Source organism: Procambarus clarkii, chromosome 10, assembly GCF_040958095.1.
Source record: "Procambarus clarkii isolate CNS0578487 chromosome 10, FALCON_Pclarkii_2.0, whole genome shotgun sequence".
Lineage (NCBI taxonomy): Eukaryota > Metazoa > Arthropoda > Malacostraca > Decapoda > Cambaridae > Procambarus > Procambarus clarkii.
In genome coordinates, this window is record NC_091159.1 from 10,176,495 (window position 1) to 10,195,602 (window position 19,108).

At 50.0% G+C, this 19,108-nt stretch overlaps 1 protein-coding gene across 1 annotated transcript; it reads left to right on the forward strand.

Moving 5' to 3' along the window:
* The first annotated feature begins 7,642 nt into the window (after positions 1 to 7,642).
* On the forward strand, positions 7,643 to 18,451 carry LOC138363130 (uncharacterized protein PF3D7_0210200-like). The gene is made up of 4 exons (XM_069322121.1): positions 7,643 to 7,772; positions 17,493 to 17,722; positions 17,899 to 18,195; positions 18,317 to 18,451. Exons 1-4 carry the CDS (start codon positions 7,643 to 7,645, stop codon positions 18,449 to 18,451), a joined length of 792 nt encoding a protein of 263 aa, XP_069178222.1.
* The last annotated feature ends 657 nt before the right edge of the window (positions 18,452 to 19,108 follow it).

Genomic DNA, 19,108 nt, shown 5'->3' on the forward strand with positions numbered 1-19,108 from the left:
ATTTATATGTTAGAGTAGGAATATTACATATATATATTTTTTTTTCATGTTGCTGATCATTTTTTTTGTATGTTTTGTTCTTTAGACCTTCTGAGGAAGGCTTGCTAGCCTGCCTAGTGTGCAGGCAGGATATGTCATTGGTTCTTAGTATTCTGTAGTGTCATGTCTTGTAATTCGGGGTTGTATTATGTAGCCTTGTGTTATTCCTTGTATTTTGACATTATATTATCTTTAGTTACTTGTAATTTTCCTGTTCCATTACGATTTTTTTTTTTTTTATGTCATGCTAGTTTTAAGGCGATTTTTTGTTTTGGTCTTCCAGCCTTCTGAGGGAGCCTTGCGGGACTGCCTTCCTGCCTCCTGAGGGAGCCTTGCGGGACTGCCCAAGTGCAGTCGGGATTTGCATTTTTTTTTTCATTGATATACCTTATTGTCATATTAGGATATCAGAATTGTATCATGTGTGAGGGTATCATTGCTGGTTCTTTTGCCAGGATTCTTTTTGTACTTTTGTGTCTCATTATACATTTATGTTTTGTTCTTACTGCAGTATAACTGTATAATATACTTTGCATCATGTTAATTTAGTTAGCTTACTTTTATCATTATGTCACTGGCAATTTTTTTTTTCTTTTAGGGTTAGTTGTGGTATTTTGGATGAGTTAGGATAAGACAAAATTGGGCTTAATTATCATACACCCGATTTTGTCTTAACTCCGGGGAAAGGGAGCTGTAACACCCAGGACCTCCCCCCCCCCCTTAGAGTTCACACCCAGGGAAGCCTTCTCCAAGAGGTCAGCCCAGATGACCTCCGGTTCATCTTGTATATTGATTAAAAATTCCTGGGTTAGTCTTAGTCAGCATAGTTTCAAGTATGTAATATTTCATGCAAGGAAATTAGACTCCAGATTCTTATGTGTAAACATCCCTGGATCTCCCCCTTTTTGGCCAGGTCAGAGGTCAGTCACATGTAATTAATAACTCCTCTCTTGAAGAGTGTATGGTGAATGTCAAACAAGCTTTTTAAAATATTTCTTGAGTGTTTGTACACTCTTGGTGGTAGCAACAGCAGATCTCCCCCTCCCCCTGTGGGGGTTGTATATAGAGGTCCTTTAGGGACTTAGGGAGGACAGAGTGCGGTACACCGGGATCGAGAGCGGGGCTGTGAAGAACATCTCAGCCAGGGAGAGACAGATAGCTTAAGGTAATGTGTGTGATCTCTGAGTTTTTGTTCCATGTCCAAATTTCTTAACTTTTTGCCAGTGTTAGAGTAGGATTTATAATTGGTGATTGACATAATTTTGGTCTCGATAAACTTACGTGAAATTTCCCGTCTGTGTCAATTGTTGAATCCTCTTAGCCTTTTGGATATAGTGGCTGACAACCGTTTCCATAATTAATGACAATCATAGAAAGTACTCTCCTAGTCAAGCAATGTTTCTTGCCTCGTTGCTTGATATAGTTTCAATGGTCAAAGGCAGATGGTGGCAGCGTATTTAATCCTTGTGTTAGCATTTCCTTATTGGCAGTGTACCTTTGGTTCCGGTGTAACCATCATATGTCAGCTCATAAGTGTTATCAAGTGCAACCGATGAGGAAGTGTTACTCAGGATAAGTAGTGTTTACTTTATTAGTTTAGTGTTCCATTATAGTGGTGCATTTCATTATGGTGGTACACTTTAGTGGTGGTACATTTTTGGGCGGTGTTACAATATGCTGCTGTGGCGGTGTGTCCACTCACAAGATGAGTGGCGCTGCCCAATAAACTCGCCCCTCGGGGCAAAATTTTATTTCTTTTTTTTTTAAATGTGGGCAGGAAATTGCCGTTTCGGTACTGGAACATTTCTGCGTCCTGTAAGCAAGTACCAATCGTGTATTACAGTCAAACTGTCATCTGTATGATCTTCTGTGAGAGGTTCTGCCTGATACGATGTATCGCGTCTTATTCTATTTGTAATAAATTTCGCTCACTTGTGGCCTGAAAGAACTCCTTTATTATTTAATACTGTGTCTCCTCATCTACCCTTGCCAAGATGTTCATATTAATGAACCACCTCCCGTGTTCGTCTTGGCATCACACTATCGCCCCCTCACCATGTAACAAGCTGCAAGAATGAAAGTTACATTTGTTCAACGAATTTATAAACAGTTAACTAAACCGCTTAAATCCCTGAACGTCCAACGACCCTAGGAGGCAATTAGCGACACGAATGAGATGCATTACCGCGCTTACCATTACAAAGATCAGCGCTTGAGTATAGAGCAGCCGGGAGTGTGTCAAGAGCCACAGAGGATACAACCATTTACCAGGTTGTTATACAGAGCAGTTATCCTCATCATGCTGCCACAACCCACATTGATAACAAAAAATCTCCCCACACCTACTTTTTCCAATAATTTCCACAATACACAGGTAATATAAATTTTGGATTTTTTTTTTTTTCAACAACAGTAAGTTAAGGGTCCTCTGATAAGTTAGGTGGGCAGGAAATTCTCATAAAGTTTCAAAACGTTATGAAAAACGTTAATGGAAAGAATTCTCTTCTAAGCTGGCCCAGTAAGCCGCACGACTCAAACAGAAAACGGGACAGTACGTCACTTTTGTGAGTCGATTTCATTTCAAATTGCGTCCAAATTTGGCCATAGCGCGCATACCAGCCAAAAGTGACGTTATTTTTAAGAGGACGGGTTGGGACCACCAGCATCCTCCGGACCTCTGGAGCTCTCATGCAGGCACGTCATGCATCAATTATACAAATTTAACAATTAGGAAATTGGTAGAAGGCGCCAAGCCGGTATAACTATAACTCATTTAACAGAATAACATTTATGACAGGAATGGATCATCAAATATAGTTGAAGAAAACTACCAGTACTTCTATTGTATATTCAAGACCAGCCCAGCACGGGTCAATACTGGTGTAAGAGGGATGGGGATGGGAGGCAGGGAAAGAGGAGGGGACGCACGGATAGTTGCAAGGGGGGGGGGGGGGGGTGGACAAAAGTCTAGAGATGGAGAGATCGAGGGAAGGCTGGACAGACTGATGAATACACACATGAGAGAGCTGACTGAGCTTGTTGTGGTGGGTGGCAGCCTGGTGGGTGGTGGTGGTGGGTGGCAGCCTGGTGGTTAGTGGTAGTGGGTGGCAGCCTGGTGGGTGGTGGTGGTGGGTGGCAGCCTGGTGGGTGGTGGTGGTGGGTGGCAGCCTGGTGGTTAGTGGTAGTGGGTGGCAGCCTGGTGGGTGGTGGTGGTGGGTGGCAGCCTGGTGGTTAGTGGTAGTGGGTGGCAGCCTGGTGGGTGGTGGTGGTGGGTGGCAGCCTGGTGGTTAGTGGTAGTGGGTGGCAGCCTGGTGGGTGGTGGTGGTGGGTGGCAGCCTGGTGGTTAGTGGTAGTGGGTGGCAGCCTGGTGGGTGGTGGTGGTGGGTGGCAGCCTGGTGGTTAGTGGTGGTGGGTGGCAACCTGGTGGTTAGTGGTAGTGGGGGGCAGCCTGGTGGGTGGTGGTGGTGGTGGTGGGTGGCAGCCTGGTGGGTGGTGGTGGTGGTGGGTGGCAGCCTGGTGGTTAGTGGTAGTGGGTGGCAGCCTGGTGGGTGGTGGTGGTGGGTGGCAGCCTGGTGGTTAGTGGTAGTGGGTGGCAGCCTGGTGGGTGGTGGTGGGTGGCAGCCTGGTGGGTGGTGGTGGTGGGTGGCAGCCTGGTGGTTAGTGGTAGTGGGTGGCAGCCTGGTGGGTGGTGGTGGGTGGCAGCCTGGTGGTTAGTGGTGGTGGGTGGCAGCCTGGTGGTTAGTGGTGGTGGGTGGCAGCCTGGTGGTTAGTGGTGGTGGGTGGCAGCCTGGTGGTTAGTGGTAGTGGGTGGCAGCCTGGTGGGTGGTGGTGGTGGGTGGCAGCCTGGTGGTTAGTGGTAGTGGGTGGCAGCCTGGTGGGTGGTGGTGGGTGGCAGCCTGGTGGGTGGTGGTGGTGGGTGGCAGCCTGGTGGTTAGTGGTTGTGGGTGGCAGCCTGGTGGGTGGTGGTGGGTGGCAGCCTGGTGGTTAGTGGTGGTGGGTGGCAGCCTGGTGGTTAGTGGTGGTGGGTGGCAGCCTGGTGGTTAGTGGTGGTGGGTGGCAGCCTGGTGGTTAGTGGTGGTGGGTGGCAGCCTGGTGGTTAGTGGTAGTGGGTGGCAGCCTGGTGGGTGGTGGTGGTGGTGGGTGGCAGCCTGGTGGGTGGTGGTGGTGGGTGGCAGCCTGGTGGTTAGTGGTAGTGGGTGGCAGCCTGGTGGGTGGTGGTGGGTGGCAGCCTGGTGGTTAGTGGTGGTGGGTGGCAGCCTGGTGGTTAGTGGTGGTGGGTGGCAGCCTGGTGGGTGGTGGTGGTGGGTGGCAGCCTGGTGGGTGGTGGTGGTGGGTGGCAGCCTGGTGGGTGGTGGTGGGTGGTGGTGGGTGGCAGCCTGGTGGTTAGTGGTGGTGGTGGGTGGCAGCCTGGTGGGTGGTGGTGGGTGGCAGCCTGATGGTTAGTGGTGGTGGGTGGCAGCCTGGTGGGTGGTGGTGGGTGGCAGCCTGGTGGTTAGTGGTGGTGGGTGGCAGCTTGGTGGGTGGTGGTGGTGGGTGGCAGCCTGGTGGGTGGTGGTGGTGGGTGGCAGCCTGGTGGGTGGTGGTGGTGGGTGGCAGCCTGGTGGGTGGTGGTGGGTGGCAGCCTGGTGGGTAGTGGTGGTGGGGTTGCAGCCTGGTGGTTAGTGGTGGTGGGTGGCAGCCTGGTGGTTAGTGGTGGTGGTGGGTGGCAGCCTGGTGGGTGGTGGTGGTGGGTGGCAGCCTGGTGGGTAGTGGTGGTGGGTGGCAGCCTGGTGGATTGATCTGAATGGATCAAATGTATCTCACCTACTGATGTACAATAACAGTACAACACTCTACGAAAACATGAATAAACATGATAAATATGGAGCAAATCAAAGCTGGTGGAGTATGATGTGACAAGGAAGCTCGCGTACAGTGTTACACCATGACGGAGACCCGAGCACTGCCGGGTACCTCAGGTCCCACTGTGTACTTACTCTACCCGTCACTACCTTGAGTGAACGTGAGTGTTAACACAGCACGTGTACAGTCTCCCACGCGGCCACACCTCAGCGTCTCCCAAGCAACAACACAGTCTTCAGGAACTTTCAAATAGTTTTTAAAAGATCAGCGGCAACAATTCAATTTCTTTCTTTATTATGCACCCCATACCCATCCCGTGGGCGGTGGTGTAAAGGATTACAGAGGCACATAATCGGTTCAAGAACTGAACCCTCTAGTTCGTTTAGCTAAGCAAATAACAATCTTTTGACGCTAGTTACGAAATTATTGATGTTATACATACATGTACACATACTCATACATACATACATGTACAACTAATGCTCACCTTCGGAGCAGCAGCATGGACTCTTAACACTAACAACAATATCGAGAAAAAGGTCTGTTATAAGGTCAGTCCTGTTACTCAAGAGCTTATTTATGACGACAGACAGAGTTGGCTAAACCTTTTTAGAGATTCAGAGGAACATGATCCAGACCTACAAATTACCTTAAGAGCTTCTATATAGTAAAAAACTTAATTTACATATTAAGAGAAGGAGATATGTCTGTAAGCTACCGACAAGCAGGCTTCAGGCATCTCGTCTCTAAGCCAGAGAAGGCAGCAGACATATTACAAGACCAGCCAGCACCCTAGGCCAGGCTTGTAGAGTACAACAACTCCCACAACCCAGCAAGTACTCTCCAAGTCAGAAAAGTTATAGTTTAAGGCCAGCATGTGGTAGGAATTAACATGAGAGACAAGGAGAGTCTCAACGCACACTTGTAGACACCCACGACCAATTATAAGCGATCGGGAGCCGTTTGAACAAAGAACCATCAACTCTAAAGGCAGGCCTCGGGAGCTGAAGCTCTGTCCTGCCACCTGTCAGCGAAAAATACTGTTAGGGAGGTAGAGCCATACGAGTGTTAACACTTGTCATGCAGCCGGCATGACCACACAGTCTGGTAAGTCACTACACACTCCCCAACTTCCAAACATTGGTCAGCAAAACAAAATGATAAAAAGAGTTAATATAATGATTCAACATAGTACCTGGATACCTGGATTGTACCTGGATGAGGTTCCGGGAGTAGTTCTACTCCTCCAGCCCGGCCCGGGGCGAGGGCTCAACGTGTGAGAGCTTGGTCCACTAGGCTGTTGCTTGGAGCGGCTCGCAGGCCCACATATCCCACCATACCCCGGTTGGTACGGTACTTCTTGATAAGGATGGGGTGCACAGTAAACTAGCCGCCTCCGGCGGTAACAATCAAAATCTTGAAGAACACAATCTAGTTTTATCTTGAAGATGTCCACGGTTGTTCCGGCAATATTTCTTATACTCGCTGGGAGGATGTGTAACAACCGCGGAATTCTGATGTTTATACAGTGTTCTCTGATTGTGCCTATGGCACCCCCTCTGCTCTTCATTGGTTCTATTCTGTATTTTCTTCCATATCGTTCACTCCAGTATATCCACTTGGGCTGGACGGTAGAGCGACGTTCTCGCGTCATGCAGGTCGGCGTTCAATCCCCGACCGTCCAAGCAGTTGGGCACCATTCCTTTCTCCCGTCCCATCCCAAATCCTTATCCTGACCCCTTCCCAGTGTTATATAGTCGTAATGGCTTGGCGCTTTCCCTTGATAATTCCCTTCCCCTCACTCCAGTATGTCGTTATTTTACTGTGTAGGGACCTGGCCCTCCAGTATTTTCCACGTGTATATTATTTTGCATCTCTCTCGTCTCCTTTCTAGTGAGTACATTTGGAGAGCTTTGAGACGATCCCAATAATTTAGGTGCTTTATCTCGTCTATGCGTGCCGTATATGTGCTCTGTATTCCCTCTATTTACAGTAATAAAAGACAAAAAATTAAAAAATAAATCTTATCAATGTTCTCACGTTCAACACAAGGGGAAATTTCAGCTTGGAAGACAGCTTCCCACGAACACCTAGTCACGTACGTGCGTGCGTGCGTGGGGGTTGGGGGGGGGGGGGGTGTTACATGTATGTATAGGGGGGGGAGACTCTTAACCTCCCCCCTCCCCCCTTCCCCCCTCCACATTACACTGCTAACATGAACCAGTTTTAATACACTGGTAACACACACCGTTGTCAACACGCACACAGAGCGTGTGTGCGTGAGTCTCTTGTGTATACACACACACACACACACACACACACACACACACACACACACACACACACACACACACACACACACACACACACACACACACACACACAGACGCACCACCAACATGGGTTCAGAGATGATAAATCGTGCCTCACAGGTTTAATAGAATTTTATGACCAGGCAACGAAAATTAGGCAGGAAAGAGAAGGGTGGGCCGACTGCATTTTCCTGGATTGCCAAAAAGCCTTTGACACAGTACAACAAAGGATGTTAAAAAAGTTGGAGCAACAGGCAGGAGTAAAAGGGAAGGTGCTCCAGTGGATAAGGGAGTACTTAAGCAACAGGAAACAGCGAGTAACGGTGAGGGGGAAGACATCAGAGTGGCGAGATGTCACCAGCGGAGTCCCACAGGGCTCAGTACTTGGACCCATCCTGTTTCTAATATATGTGAACGATCTTCCAGAGGGTATAGACTCATTCCTCTCGATGTTTGCTGATGATGCAAAAATTATGAGAAGAATCAAGACGGATGAAGATAGACAGAGACTACAGGATAACCTGGATAAACTTGAGGAATGGTCTAGAAAATGGCTGCTAAAGTTCAACTCGGGAAAGTGTAAGGTGATGAAATTAGGCGAAGGGAGCAGGAGGCTGAACACAAGGTATCATCTGGGAGGGGAAATCCTGCAAGAGTCAAATAGAGAGAAGGATCTGGGGGTTGATATCACACCGAACCTGTCCCCAGAGGCCCACATCAAAAGAATATCATCAGCGGCATATGCTAGACTGGCCAACATAAGAACTGCCTTCAGAAACTTGTGTAAGGAATGTTTCAGAACCCTGTATACCACTTATGTAAGACCAATCCTGGAGTATGCAGCTCCAGCCTGGAGTCCATACCTAGTTAAACACAAGACAAAGTTAGAGAAGATTCAGCGGTATGCCACCAGGCTCGTCCCGGAACTGAGAGGATTGAGCTACGAGGAAAGGCTAAAGGAGCTGAACCTCACATCCCTGGAAAGCAGAAGAGTAAGGGGAGACATGATAACCACCTACAAAATTCTCAGGGGAATTGACAGGGTGGACAAAGACAAACTCTTCAGCACGGGTGGGACACGAACAAGGGGACTTAGTACCCAGATGAGCCACAGAGACGTTAGAAAGAATTTTTTCAGTGTTAGAGTAGTTAATAAATGGAATGCACTAGGAAGTGTTGTGGTGGAGGCTGACTCCATACACAGTTTCAAATGTAGATATGATAGAGCCCAGTAGGCTCAGGAATCTGTACACCAGTTGATTGACAGTTGAGAGGCGGGACCAAAGAGCCAAAGCTCAACCCCCGCAAGCACAATTAGGTGAGTACAATTAGGTGAGTACATCATATGGAATGCATTAGGAAGTGATGGAATGCATTAGGAAGTGATGTGGTGGAGGCTGACTCCATACACAGTTTCAAATGTAGATATGATAGAGCCCAGTAGGCTCAGGAATCTGTACACCAGTTGATTGACAGTTGAGAGGCGGGACCAAAGAGCCAGAGCTCAACCCCCGCAAGCACAACTAGGTGAGTACAACTAGGTGAGTAGACACACACACACACACACACACACACACACACACACACACACACACACACACACACACACACACACACACACACACACACACACACACCGCTCAGGTAACAGGACAAACGCACACTTCTGAATGAAAACGCCGCCCCCCCCCCTCCTCCTCGGCGCACGTAAAAATCAACCACTCACGCAATCAATGTAGCACGCAAGTATACACGCACTCAAAGTCACGATATACATTTATTTCCCAGACAAGAAAACGGTGAAGCAGTAGTTTATACTGAGTTCCTGTGTGTGTGTGTGTGTGTGTGTGTGTGTGTGTGTGTGTGTGTGTGTGTGTTTACTAGTTGTGTTTTTACGGGGGTTGAGCTTTGCTCTTTCGGCCCGCCTCTCAACTGTCAATCAACTGTTTACTAACTACTATTTTTTTTTTTTTTTTTTTTTTTTTTTACACTACACACACACACACACACGCACACCAGGAAGCAGCCCGTGACAGCTGACTAACTCCCAGGTACCTATTTACTGCTAGGTAACAGGGGCATTCAGGGTGAAAGAAACTTTGCCTATTTGTTTCTGCCTCGTGCGGGAATCGAACCCGCGCCACAGAATTACGAATCCTGCGCGCTATCCACCAGGCTACGAGGCCCCTGTAAGGCTGACTCCTAAGGCTGTGTGTGTGTGTGTGTGTGTGTGTGTGTGTGTGTGTGTGTGTGTGTGTGTGTGTGTGTGTGTGTGTGTGTATGTGTGTGTACTCACCTAATTGTGCTTGCGGGTGTTGAGCTTTGGCTCTTTGGTCCCGCCTCTCAACTGTCAATCAACTGGTGTACAGATTCCTGAGCCTACTGGGCTCTATCATATCTACATTTGAAACTGTGTATGGAGTCAGCCTCCACCACATCACTTCCTAGTGCATTCCATTTATTAACTACTCTGACACTGAAAAAATTCTTTCTTAACATCTCTGTGGCTCATCTGGGTACTAAGTTTCCACCTATGTCCCCTTGTTCGTGTCCCACCCGTGCTGAAGAGTTTGTCTTTGTCCACCCTGTCAATTCCTCTGAGAATTTTGTAGGTGGTTATCATGTCTCCCCTTACTCTTCTGTTTTCCAGGGATGTGAGGTTTAGCTCCTTTAGCCTTTCCTCGTAGCTCATTCCTCTCAGTTCCGGGACGAGCCTGGTGGCATACCGCTGAATCTTCTCTAACTTTGTCTTGTGTTTAACTAGGTGTGGACTCCAGGCTGGAGCTGCATACTCCAGGCTGGAGCTGCATACTCCAGGCTGGAGCTGCATACTCCAGGCTGGAGCTGCATACTCCAGGATTGGTCTTACCTAAGTGGTATACAGGGTCCTGAACGATTCCTTACACAAGTTTCTAAAGGCAGTTCTTATGTTGGCCAGTCTAGCATATGCCGCTGATGATATTCTTTTGATGTGGGCCCCTGAGGACAGGTTCGGTGTGATATCAATCCTCAGATCTTTCTCTCTATTTGACTCTTGCAGGATTTCACCTCCCAGATGATACCTTGTGTTCAGCCTCCTGCTCCCTTCGCCTAATTTCATTACCTTACACTTTCCTGAGTTGAACTTTAGCAGCCATTTTCTAGACCATTCCTCCAGTTTGTCCAGGTCATCCTGTAGTCTCTGTCTATCTTCATCCGTCTTGATTCTTCTCATAATTTTTGCACCATCAGCAAACATTGAGAGAAACGAGTCTATACCCTCCGGAAGATAGTTTACATATATTAGAAACATGATGCGTCAGAGTACTGAGCCCTGTAGGACTCCGCTGGTGACATCTCGCCACTCTGATGTCTCCCCCCTCACAGTTACTCGCTGTTTCCTGTTGCTTAAGTATTCCCTTATCCACTGCAGCACCTTCCCTTTTACTCCTGCCTGTTGCTCCAACTTTTTTAACATCCTTTTATGGGGTACTGTGTCAAAGGCTTTCTGGCAGTCCAGGAAAATGCAGTCGGCTCACCCTTCTCTTTCCTGTCTAATTTTTGTTGCCTGGTCATAGAATTCTATTAAACCTGTGAGGCACGATTTACCATCCCTGAACCCATGTTGGTGGTGCGTTACAAAGTTATTTCCCTTTAGGTGCTCTACGAGCCTTTTCCTCACGATCTTCTCCATCACCTGGCATGGTATACAAGTTAGGGAAACTGGCCTGTAGTTCAGTGCCTCTTGCCTGTCACCCTTCTTGTATATTGGGACTACGTTAGCTGTCTTAAAACTTTCTGGTAGGTCTCCTGTTTCCAGAGACCTGTTATACACCATAGAGAGTGGCACACTTAGTGCTTCTGCACCTTCCTTTAGTATCCATGGTGAGATTCTGTCAGGCCCAACAGCCTTTGTCACATCCAGCTCCAGCAGACACCTTTTGACCTCATCACTGGTGAGGTCAAATTCCTCCAAGGTTGCTTGGATTGCCTTGTGTGTGTGTGTGTGTGTGTGTGTGTGTGTGTGTGTGTGTGTGTGTGTGTGTATGTGAGGCTGGGGCACACAAGGTACATACACAAGGTGAGCACGTTGTGTGGCGGGACCAGAGAGTCGTAGCTCACACCCCCCCCCCCCCTCCCACAAGCTCAAGCGAGGACAAAATCGTTCACGAAGAAGCGTACGAACGCACACGACGGGAACGTACAAACAAAAACAAGAACACAATGCTCAAGCAGCACACCCGTAATAAACACACAGAAATATGACAGTGTGAAGCCTGACAGAACGCTCATGAACACGTTCATGAACACACATACACACACACACTACTAGGTGAGTACACACACACACACACTACTAGGTGAGTACACACACACACACACTACTAGGTGAGTACACACACACACACACACTACTAGGTGAGTACACACACACATGATCACCACGCGTGTGTATTCATGAACTTTGTATACCACATATGTCAGACCAATCCTAGAGTATGCAGCTCCAGCATGGAGTCCATATCTAAACCTCACGTCGCTGGAAGGCAGAAGAGTTAGAGGGGGACATGATCACCACATACAAGATTCTCAAAGGAATTGATAGGGTAGATAAAGACAGACTATTTAACACAAGGGACACACGGACAAGGGAACACAGGTGGAAACTGAGTACCCACATGAGCCACAGGGACGTTAGAAAGAACTTTTTTTAGTGTCAGGGTGGTTAACAGGTGAAATGCATTAGGCAGTGATGTGGTGGAGACTGACTCCATACACAGTTTCAAGTGTAGATATGATAGAGCCCAGTAGGCTCAGGAACCTGTACACCTGTTGATTGACAGTTGAGAGGCGGGACCAAAGAGCCAGAGCTCAACCCCCGCAAACACAACTAGGTGAGTACACAAGGGGGAATACTAAGAGGACGCACGCGCGCGCGCGAGAACGCTGTGCAGGTCCCGTTAGTCAAGGTCCCTTAGTTCACCCTCCCCCCCCCCCCCACCCCCCCACCCCCCCCCCCCCCCCACCCCCCCCACCCCCCCCCCCCGGGGACTCTGGCCCAGCACAGTCGAATGTGGCCGTCACCTCCACCCCCCCCCTCACCCTACGTCAACACATCCACCCCCCTCACCCTACGACAACACTACCATCCACCCACTCACCCTACGTCAACACCTCCACCCCCCCTCACCCTACGTCAACACCTCCACCCTCCCCCCTCACATTACGTCAACACCTCCACCCCCTCACCCTACGTCAACACCTCCACCCTCCCCCCTCACCCTACGTCAACACCTCCACCCTCCCCCCTCACCTTACGTCAACACCTCCACCCTCCCCCCTCACCCTACGTCAACACCTCCACCCCCCTCACCCTACGTCAACACCTCCACCCCCGTCACCCTACGTCAACACCTCCACCCTCCCCCCTCACCCTACGTCAACACCTCCACCCCCCTCACCCTACGTCAACACCTCCACCCCCCTCACCCTACGTCAACACCTCCACCCCCTCACCCTACGTCAACACCACCACCCCCCCTCACCCTACGACAACACTACCATCCACCCACTCACCCTACGTCAACACCTCCACCCCCATCACCCTACGTCAACACCACCACCACCCTCACCCTACGACAACACTACCATCCACCCACTCACCCTACGTCAACACCTCCACCCCCTCACCCTACGTCAACACCTCCACCCCCCCTCACCCTACGTCAACACCTCCACCCCCCCTCACCCTACGTCAACACCTCCACCCCCTCACCCTACGTCAACACCACCACCCACCCACTCACCCTACTTCAACACCACCACCCACCCACTCACCCTGCGTCAACACCACCACCCACCCACTCACCCTACGTCAACACCACCACCCACCCACTCACCCTACGTCAACACCACCACTCACCCACTCACCCTACGTCAACACCACCACTCACCCTACGTCAACACCTCCACCACCCACTCACCCCGCGTCAACACCACCACCCACCCACACACCCTGCGTCAACACCACCACCCACCCTACGTCAACACCACCACCCACCCACTCACCCTGCGTCAACACCACCACCCACCCACACACCCTGCGTCAACACCACCACCCACCCACTCACCCTGCGTCAACACCACCACCCACCCACACACCCTGCGTCAACACCACCACCCACCCACTCACCCTGCGTCAACACCACCACCCACCCACACACCCTGCGTCAACACCACCACCCACCCACACACCCTGCGTCAACACCACGACCCACCCACTCACCCTGCGTCAACACCACCACCCACCCTACGTCAACACCACCACCCACCCACTCACCCTGCGTCAACACCACCACCCACCCACACACCCTGCGTCAACACCACCACCCACCCACTCACCCTGCGTCAACACCACCACCCACCCACTCACCCTACGTCAACACCTCCACTAGGGAGCCGGTCGGCCGAGCGGACAGCACACTGGACTTGTGATCCTGTGGTCCCGGGTTCGATCCCGGGCGCCGGCGAGAAACAATGGGCAGAATTTCTTTCACCCTATGCCCCTGTTACCTAGCAGTAAAATAGGTACCTGGGTGTTAGTCAGCTGTCACGGGCTGCTTCCTGGGGGTGGAGGCCTGGTCGAGGACCGGGCCGCAGGGACACTAAAAAAGCCCCGAAATCATCTCAAGATAACCTAACCCACTCACCCTGCGTCAACACCACCACCCACCCACTCACCCTACGTCAACACCACCACCCACCCACTCACCCTACGTCAACACCACCACCCACCCACTCACCCTACGTCAACACCACCACCCACCCTACGTCAACACCACCACCCACCCACTCACCCTACGTCAACACCACCACCCACCGACTCACCCTACGTCAACACCACCACCCACCCACTCACCCTACGTCAACACCACCACCCACCCACTCACCCTGCGTCAACACCACCACCACTCACTCACCCTACGTCAACACCACCACCCACTCACTCACCCTACGTCAACACCACCACCCACTCACTCACCCTACGTCAACACCACCACCCACCCACTCACCCTACTTCAACACCACCACCACCCACTCACCCTACGTCAACACCACCACCCACTCACTCACCCTACGTCAACACCACCACCCACCCCCTCACCCTACGTCAACACCACCACCACCCACTCACTCTACGTCAACACCACCACCCACCCACTCACCCTACGTCAACACCACCACCACCCACTCACCCTACGTCAACACCACCACCCACCCACTCACCCTACGTCAACACCACCTCCACCCACTCACCCTACGTCAACACCACCACCACCCACTAACCCTACGTCAACACCACCACTCACCCACTCACCCTACGTCAACACCACCACCACCCACTCACCCTACGTCAACACCACCACCCACCCACTCACCCTACGTCAACACCACCACCACCCACTCACCCTACGTCAACACCACCACCACCCACTAACCCTACGTCAACACCACCACTCACCCACTCACCCTACGTCAACACCACCACTCACCCACTCACCCTACGTCAACACCACCACCACCCACTCACCCTACGTCAACACCACCACCACCCACTCACCCTACGTCAACACCACCACCCACCCACTCACCCTACGTCAACACCACCACCACCCACTCACCCTACGTCAACACCACCACCACCCACTCACCCTACGTCAACACCACCACCACCCACTCACCCTACGTCAACACCACCACCCACCCACTCACCCTACGTCAACACCACCACCACCCACTCACCCTACGTCAACACCACCACCACCCACTCACCCTACGTCAACACCACCACCACCCACTCACCCTACGTCAACACCACCACCACCCACTCACCCTACGTCAACACCACCACCCACCCACTCACCCTACGTCAACACCACCACCACCCACTCACCCTACGTCAACACCACCACCCACCCACTCACCCTACGTCAACACCACCACCCACCCACTCACCCTACGTCAACACCACCACCCACTCACTCACCCTACGTCAACACCACCACCCACCCACTCACCCTACGTCAACACCACCACCACCCACTCACCCTACGTCAACACCACCACCACCCACTAACCCTACGTCAACACCACCACCCACCCACTCACCCTACGTCAACACCACCACCCACCCACTCACCCTACGTCAACACCACCACCACCCACTCACCCTACGTCAACACCACCACCACCCACTCACCCTACGTCAACACCACCACTCACCCTAATCTACTCCAAAGGTACCTTTCTAAATGGTGATTAAGGATCAAGTACGAATATGATGCAATATAACACAAGCTTTCCTAAGGTTATTGTTGTCCAGGTTCTCATTCACTGTACCTGGAACATACCTGTAGAGGGTCTCGAGAGTTGTACCCCCCGAGCCCGGCCTGGGGCCAGGTTCGACTATGCTCTACACACACAGATCACATTTACGTGATGCATCAAATGAACAAATCCACAAGGGTCGTGACGAGGATTTGAACCTGCGGCCTATTAACATAGCTCGAGTGCAGGGGGGAGTTGGGTAACACTCTGGTTTGTGCCTCGGAGAGGCTGCGCGATCCAGTAAGTTCAGTAGAACTTCGGTTTCAACTCTTTTTAACCCTGTCGTAGCTCAGTCGACTAAGGCAGTGTCTGGGATGCTCCCGGACGCAGGTTCGAATCCTCGTCACGGCCCTTGTTGATTTGTTCGACTATGCTGTAGTGGCATGCTGTACTTATGCTGCTCCTGCCTTTCACTTCTCAATTATTTCCATTAAATTTTTCAATTTGTTTTAAATCATCAACATATGTATTTTTATATGCCTATTAAGTCTTAACGAGGAAAAATATTATATATTTGTAATTAGAAAATTTATTTATTAACGCAGCAACAATGCCACTCCCCCTCCCCCCCTCCCAAGGATCCAGGTAATTGTCTTGCATTCCTTCCTTCGTGCACGTGCACACGTACACGCCCACTCCATGTGCACACGTACACGCCCACTCCATGTGCACACGTACACGCCCCACTCCATGAGCACACGTACACCCCCACTTCATGTGCACACGTACACCCTCACTCCATGTGCACACGTACACGCCCACTCCATGTGCACACGTACACCCCCACTTCATGTGCACACGTACACCTTCACTCCATGTGCACACGTACACGCCCACTCCATGTGCACACGTACACCCCCACTTCATGTGCACACGTACACCCCCACTCCATGAGCACACGTACACGCCCACTCCATGTGCACACGTACACGCCCACTCCATGTGCACACGTACACGCCCCACTCCATGAGCACACGTACACCCCCACTCCATGTGCACACGTACACCCCCACTTCATGTGCACACGTACACCCTCACTCCATGTGCACACGTACACGCCCACTCCATGTGCACACGTACACCCCCACTCCATGTGCACACGTACACCCTCACTCCATGTGCACACGTACACCCCCCACTCCATGTGCACACGTACACCCCACTCCATGTGCACACGTACACCCCCACTCCATGTGCACACGTACACCCTCACTCCATGTGCACACGTACACCCCCCACTCCATGTGCACACGTACACCCCCCACTCCATGTGCACACGTACACCCCCCACTCCATGTGCACACGTACACCCCCACTCCATGTGCACACGTACACCCTCACTCCATGTGCACACGTACACCCCCCACTCCATGTGCACACGTACACGCCCCACTCCATGTGCACACGTACACGCCCCACTCCATGTGCACACATCCACACCTGCCGTCCATACCTATCGTCCACACCTGTCGTCCACACCTGTTGTCCACATCTGTTGTCCACACCTGTCGTCCACTCCTGCCGCCCATACCTGTCGTCCACACCTGTCGTCCATACCTGCCGTCCACACCTGTCGTCCACACCTGTCGTCCATACCTGTTGTCCACAGCTGTCGTCCACTCCTGTCGTCCATACCTGTCGTCCACACCTGTCGTCCATACCTGTCTTCCACACCTGCCGTCCACACCTGTCGTCCATACCTGTCGTCCACATCTGTCGTCCACACCTGTCGTCCACACCTGTCGTCCACACCTGTCGTCCATACCTGTTGAGAGAAACACACATTAATATCCTGTACTCAGTATTATACACACTATGTATTGTAATATTATACACTTCAATGTATAATTCTCGGTGTTATACATTAAAGGGATGTATAACGCGAGCATTACAGAGATGCACGTCCACAAGACAGTGAGTAATGATCACCAGTGAGTAATGACCACAAGAAAGTGAGTAATGACCACAAGAAAGTAAGTAATGACCACAAGAAAGTGAGTAATGACCACAAGAAAGTAAGCTATGACCACAAGAAAGTGAGTTATGACCCCAAGAAAGTGAGTAATGACCACAAGAAAGTGAGTAATGACCACAAACAAGTGAGTAATAACCACAAGAAAGTGAGTAATGAGCACAAGCAAGTGAGTAATGACCACAAGCAAGTGAGTAATGACCACAATAAAGAGTAATGACCACAAGAAAGTGAGTAATGACCACAAGAAAGTGAGTAATGACTACAAGAAAGTGAGTAATGACCACAAGAAAGTGAGTAATGACCACAATAAAGAGTAATGACCACAATAAAGAGTAATGACCACAAGAGAGTAATGACCACAAGAAAGTGAGTAATGACCACAAGAAAGTGAGTAATGATCACAGGAAAGGGAGTAATGACCACAAGAAAGAGAGTAATGACCACAAGAAAGTGAGTAATGATCACAGGAAAAGGAGTAATGACCACAAGAAAGTGAGTAATGATCACAGGAAAGGGAGTAATGACCACAAGAAAGAGAGTAATGACCACAAGAAAGTGAGTAATGACCACAAGAAAGTGAGTAATGACCACAAGCAAGTGAGTAATAACCACAAGAAAGTGAGTAATGAGCACAAGCAAGTGAGTAATGACCACAAGCAAGTGAGTAATGACCACAATAAAGAGTAATGACCACAAGAAAGTGAGTAATGACCACAAGAAAGTGAGTAATGACCACAAGAAAGTGAGTAATGACCACAAGAAAGTGAGTAATGACCACAAGAAAGTGAGTAATGACCACAAGAAAGTGAGTAATGACCACAAGAAAGTGAGTAATGACCAAAAGAAAGTGAATAATGACCAAAAGAAAGTGAATAATGACCACAAGAAAGTGAATAATGACCACAAGAAAGAGTAATGACCACAAGAAAGTGAGTAATGACCACAAGAAAGTGAGTAATGACCACAAGAAAGTGAATAATGACCACAAGAAAGTGAATAATGACCACAAGAAAGAGTAATGACCACAAGAAAGTGAGTAATGACCACAAGAAAGTGAGTAATGACCACAAGAAAGTGAGTAATGACCACAAGAAAGTGAGTAATGACCACAAGAAAGTGATTAATGACCACAAGAAAGAGTAATGACCACAAGAAAGTGAGTAATGACCACAAGAAAGTGAGTAATGACCACAAGAAAGTGAATAATGACCACAAGAAAGTGAATAATGACCACAAGAAAGAGTAATGACCACAAGAAAGTGAGTAATGACCACAAGAAAGTGAGTAATGACCACAAGAAAGTGAGTAATGACCACAAGAAAGTGAGTAATGACCACAAGAAAGTGAGTAATGACCACAAGAAAGTGAGTAATGACCACAAGAAAGTGAGTAATGACCACAAGAAAGTGAGTAATGACCACAAGAAAGTGAGTAATGACCACACGAAAGTGAGTAATGATCACAGGAAAGGGAGTAATGACCACAAGAAAGTAAGTAATGACCACAAGAAAGTGAGTAATGACCACAATAAAGAGTAATGACCACAAGAAAGTGAGTAATGACCACAAGAAAG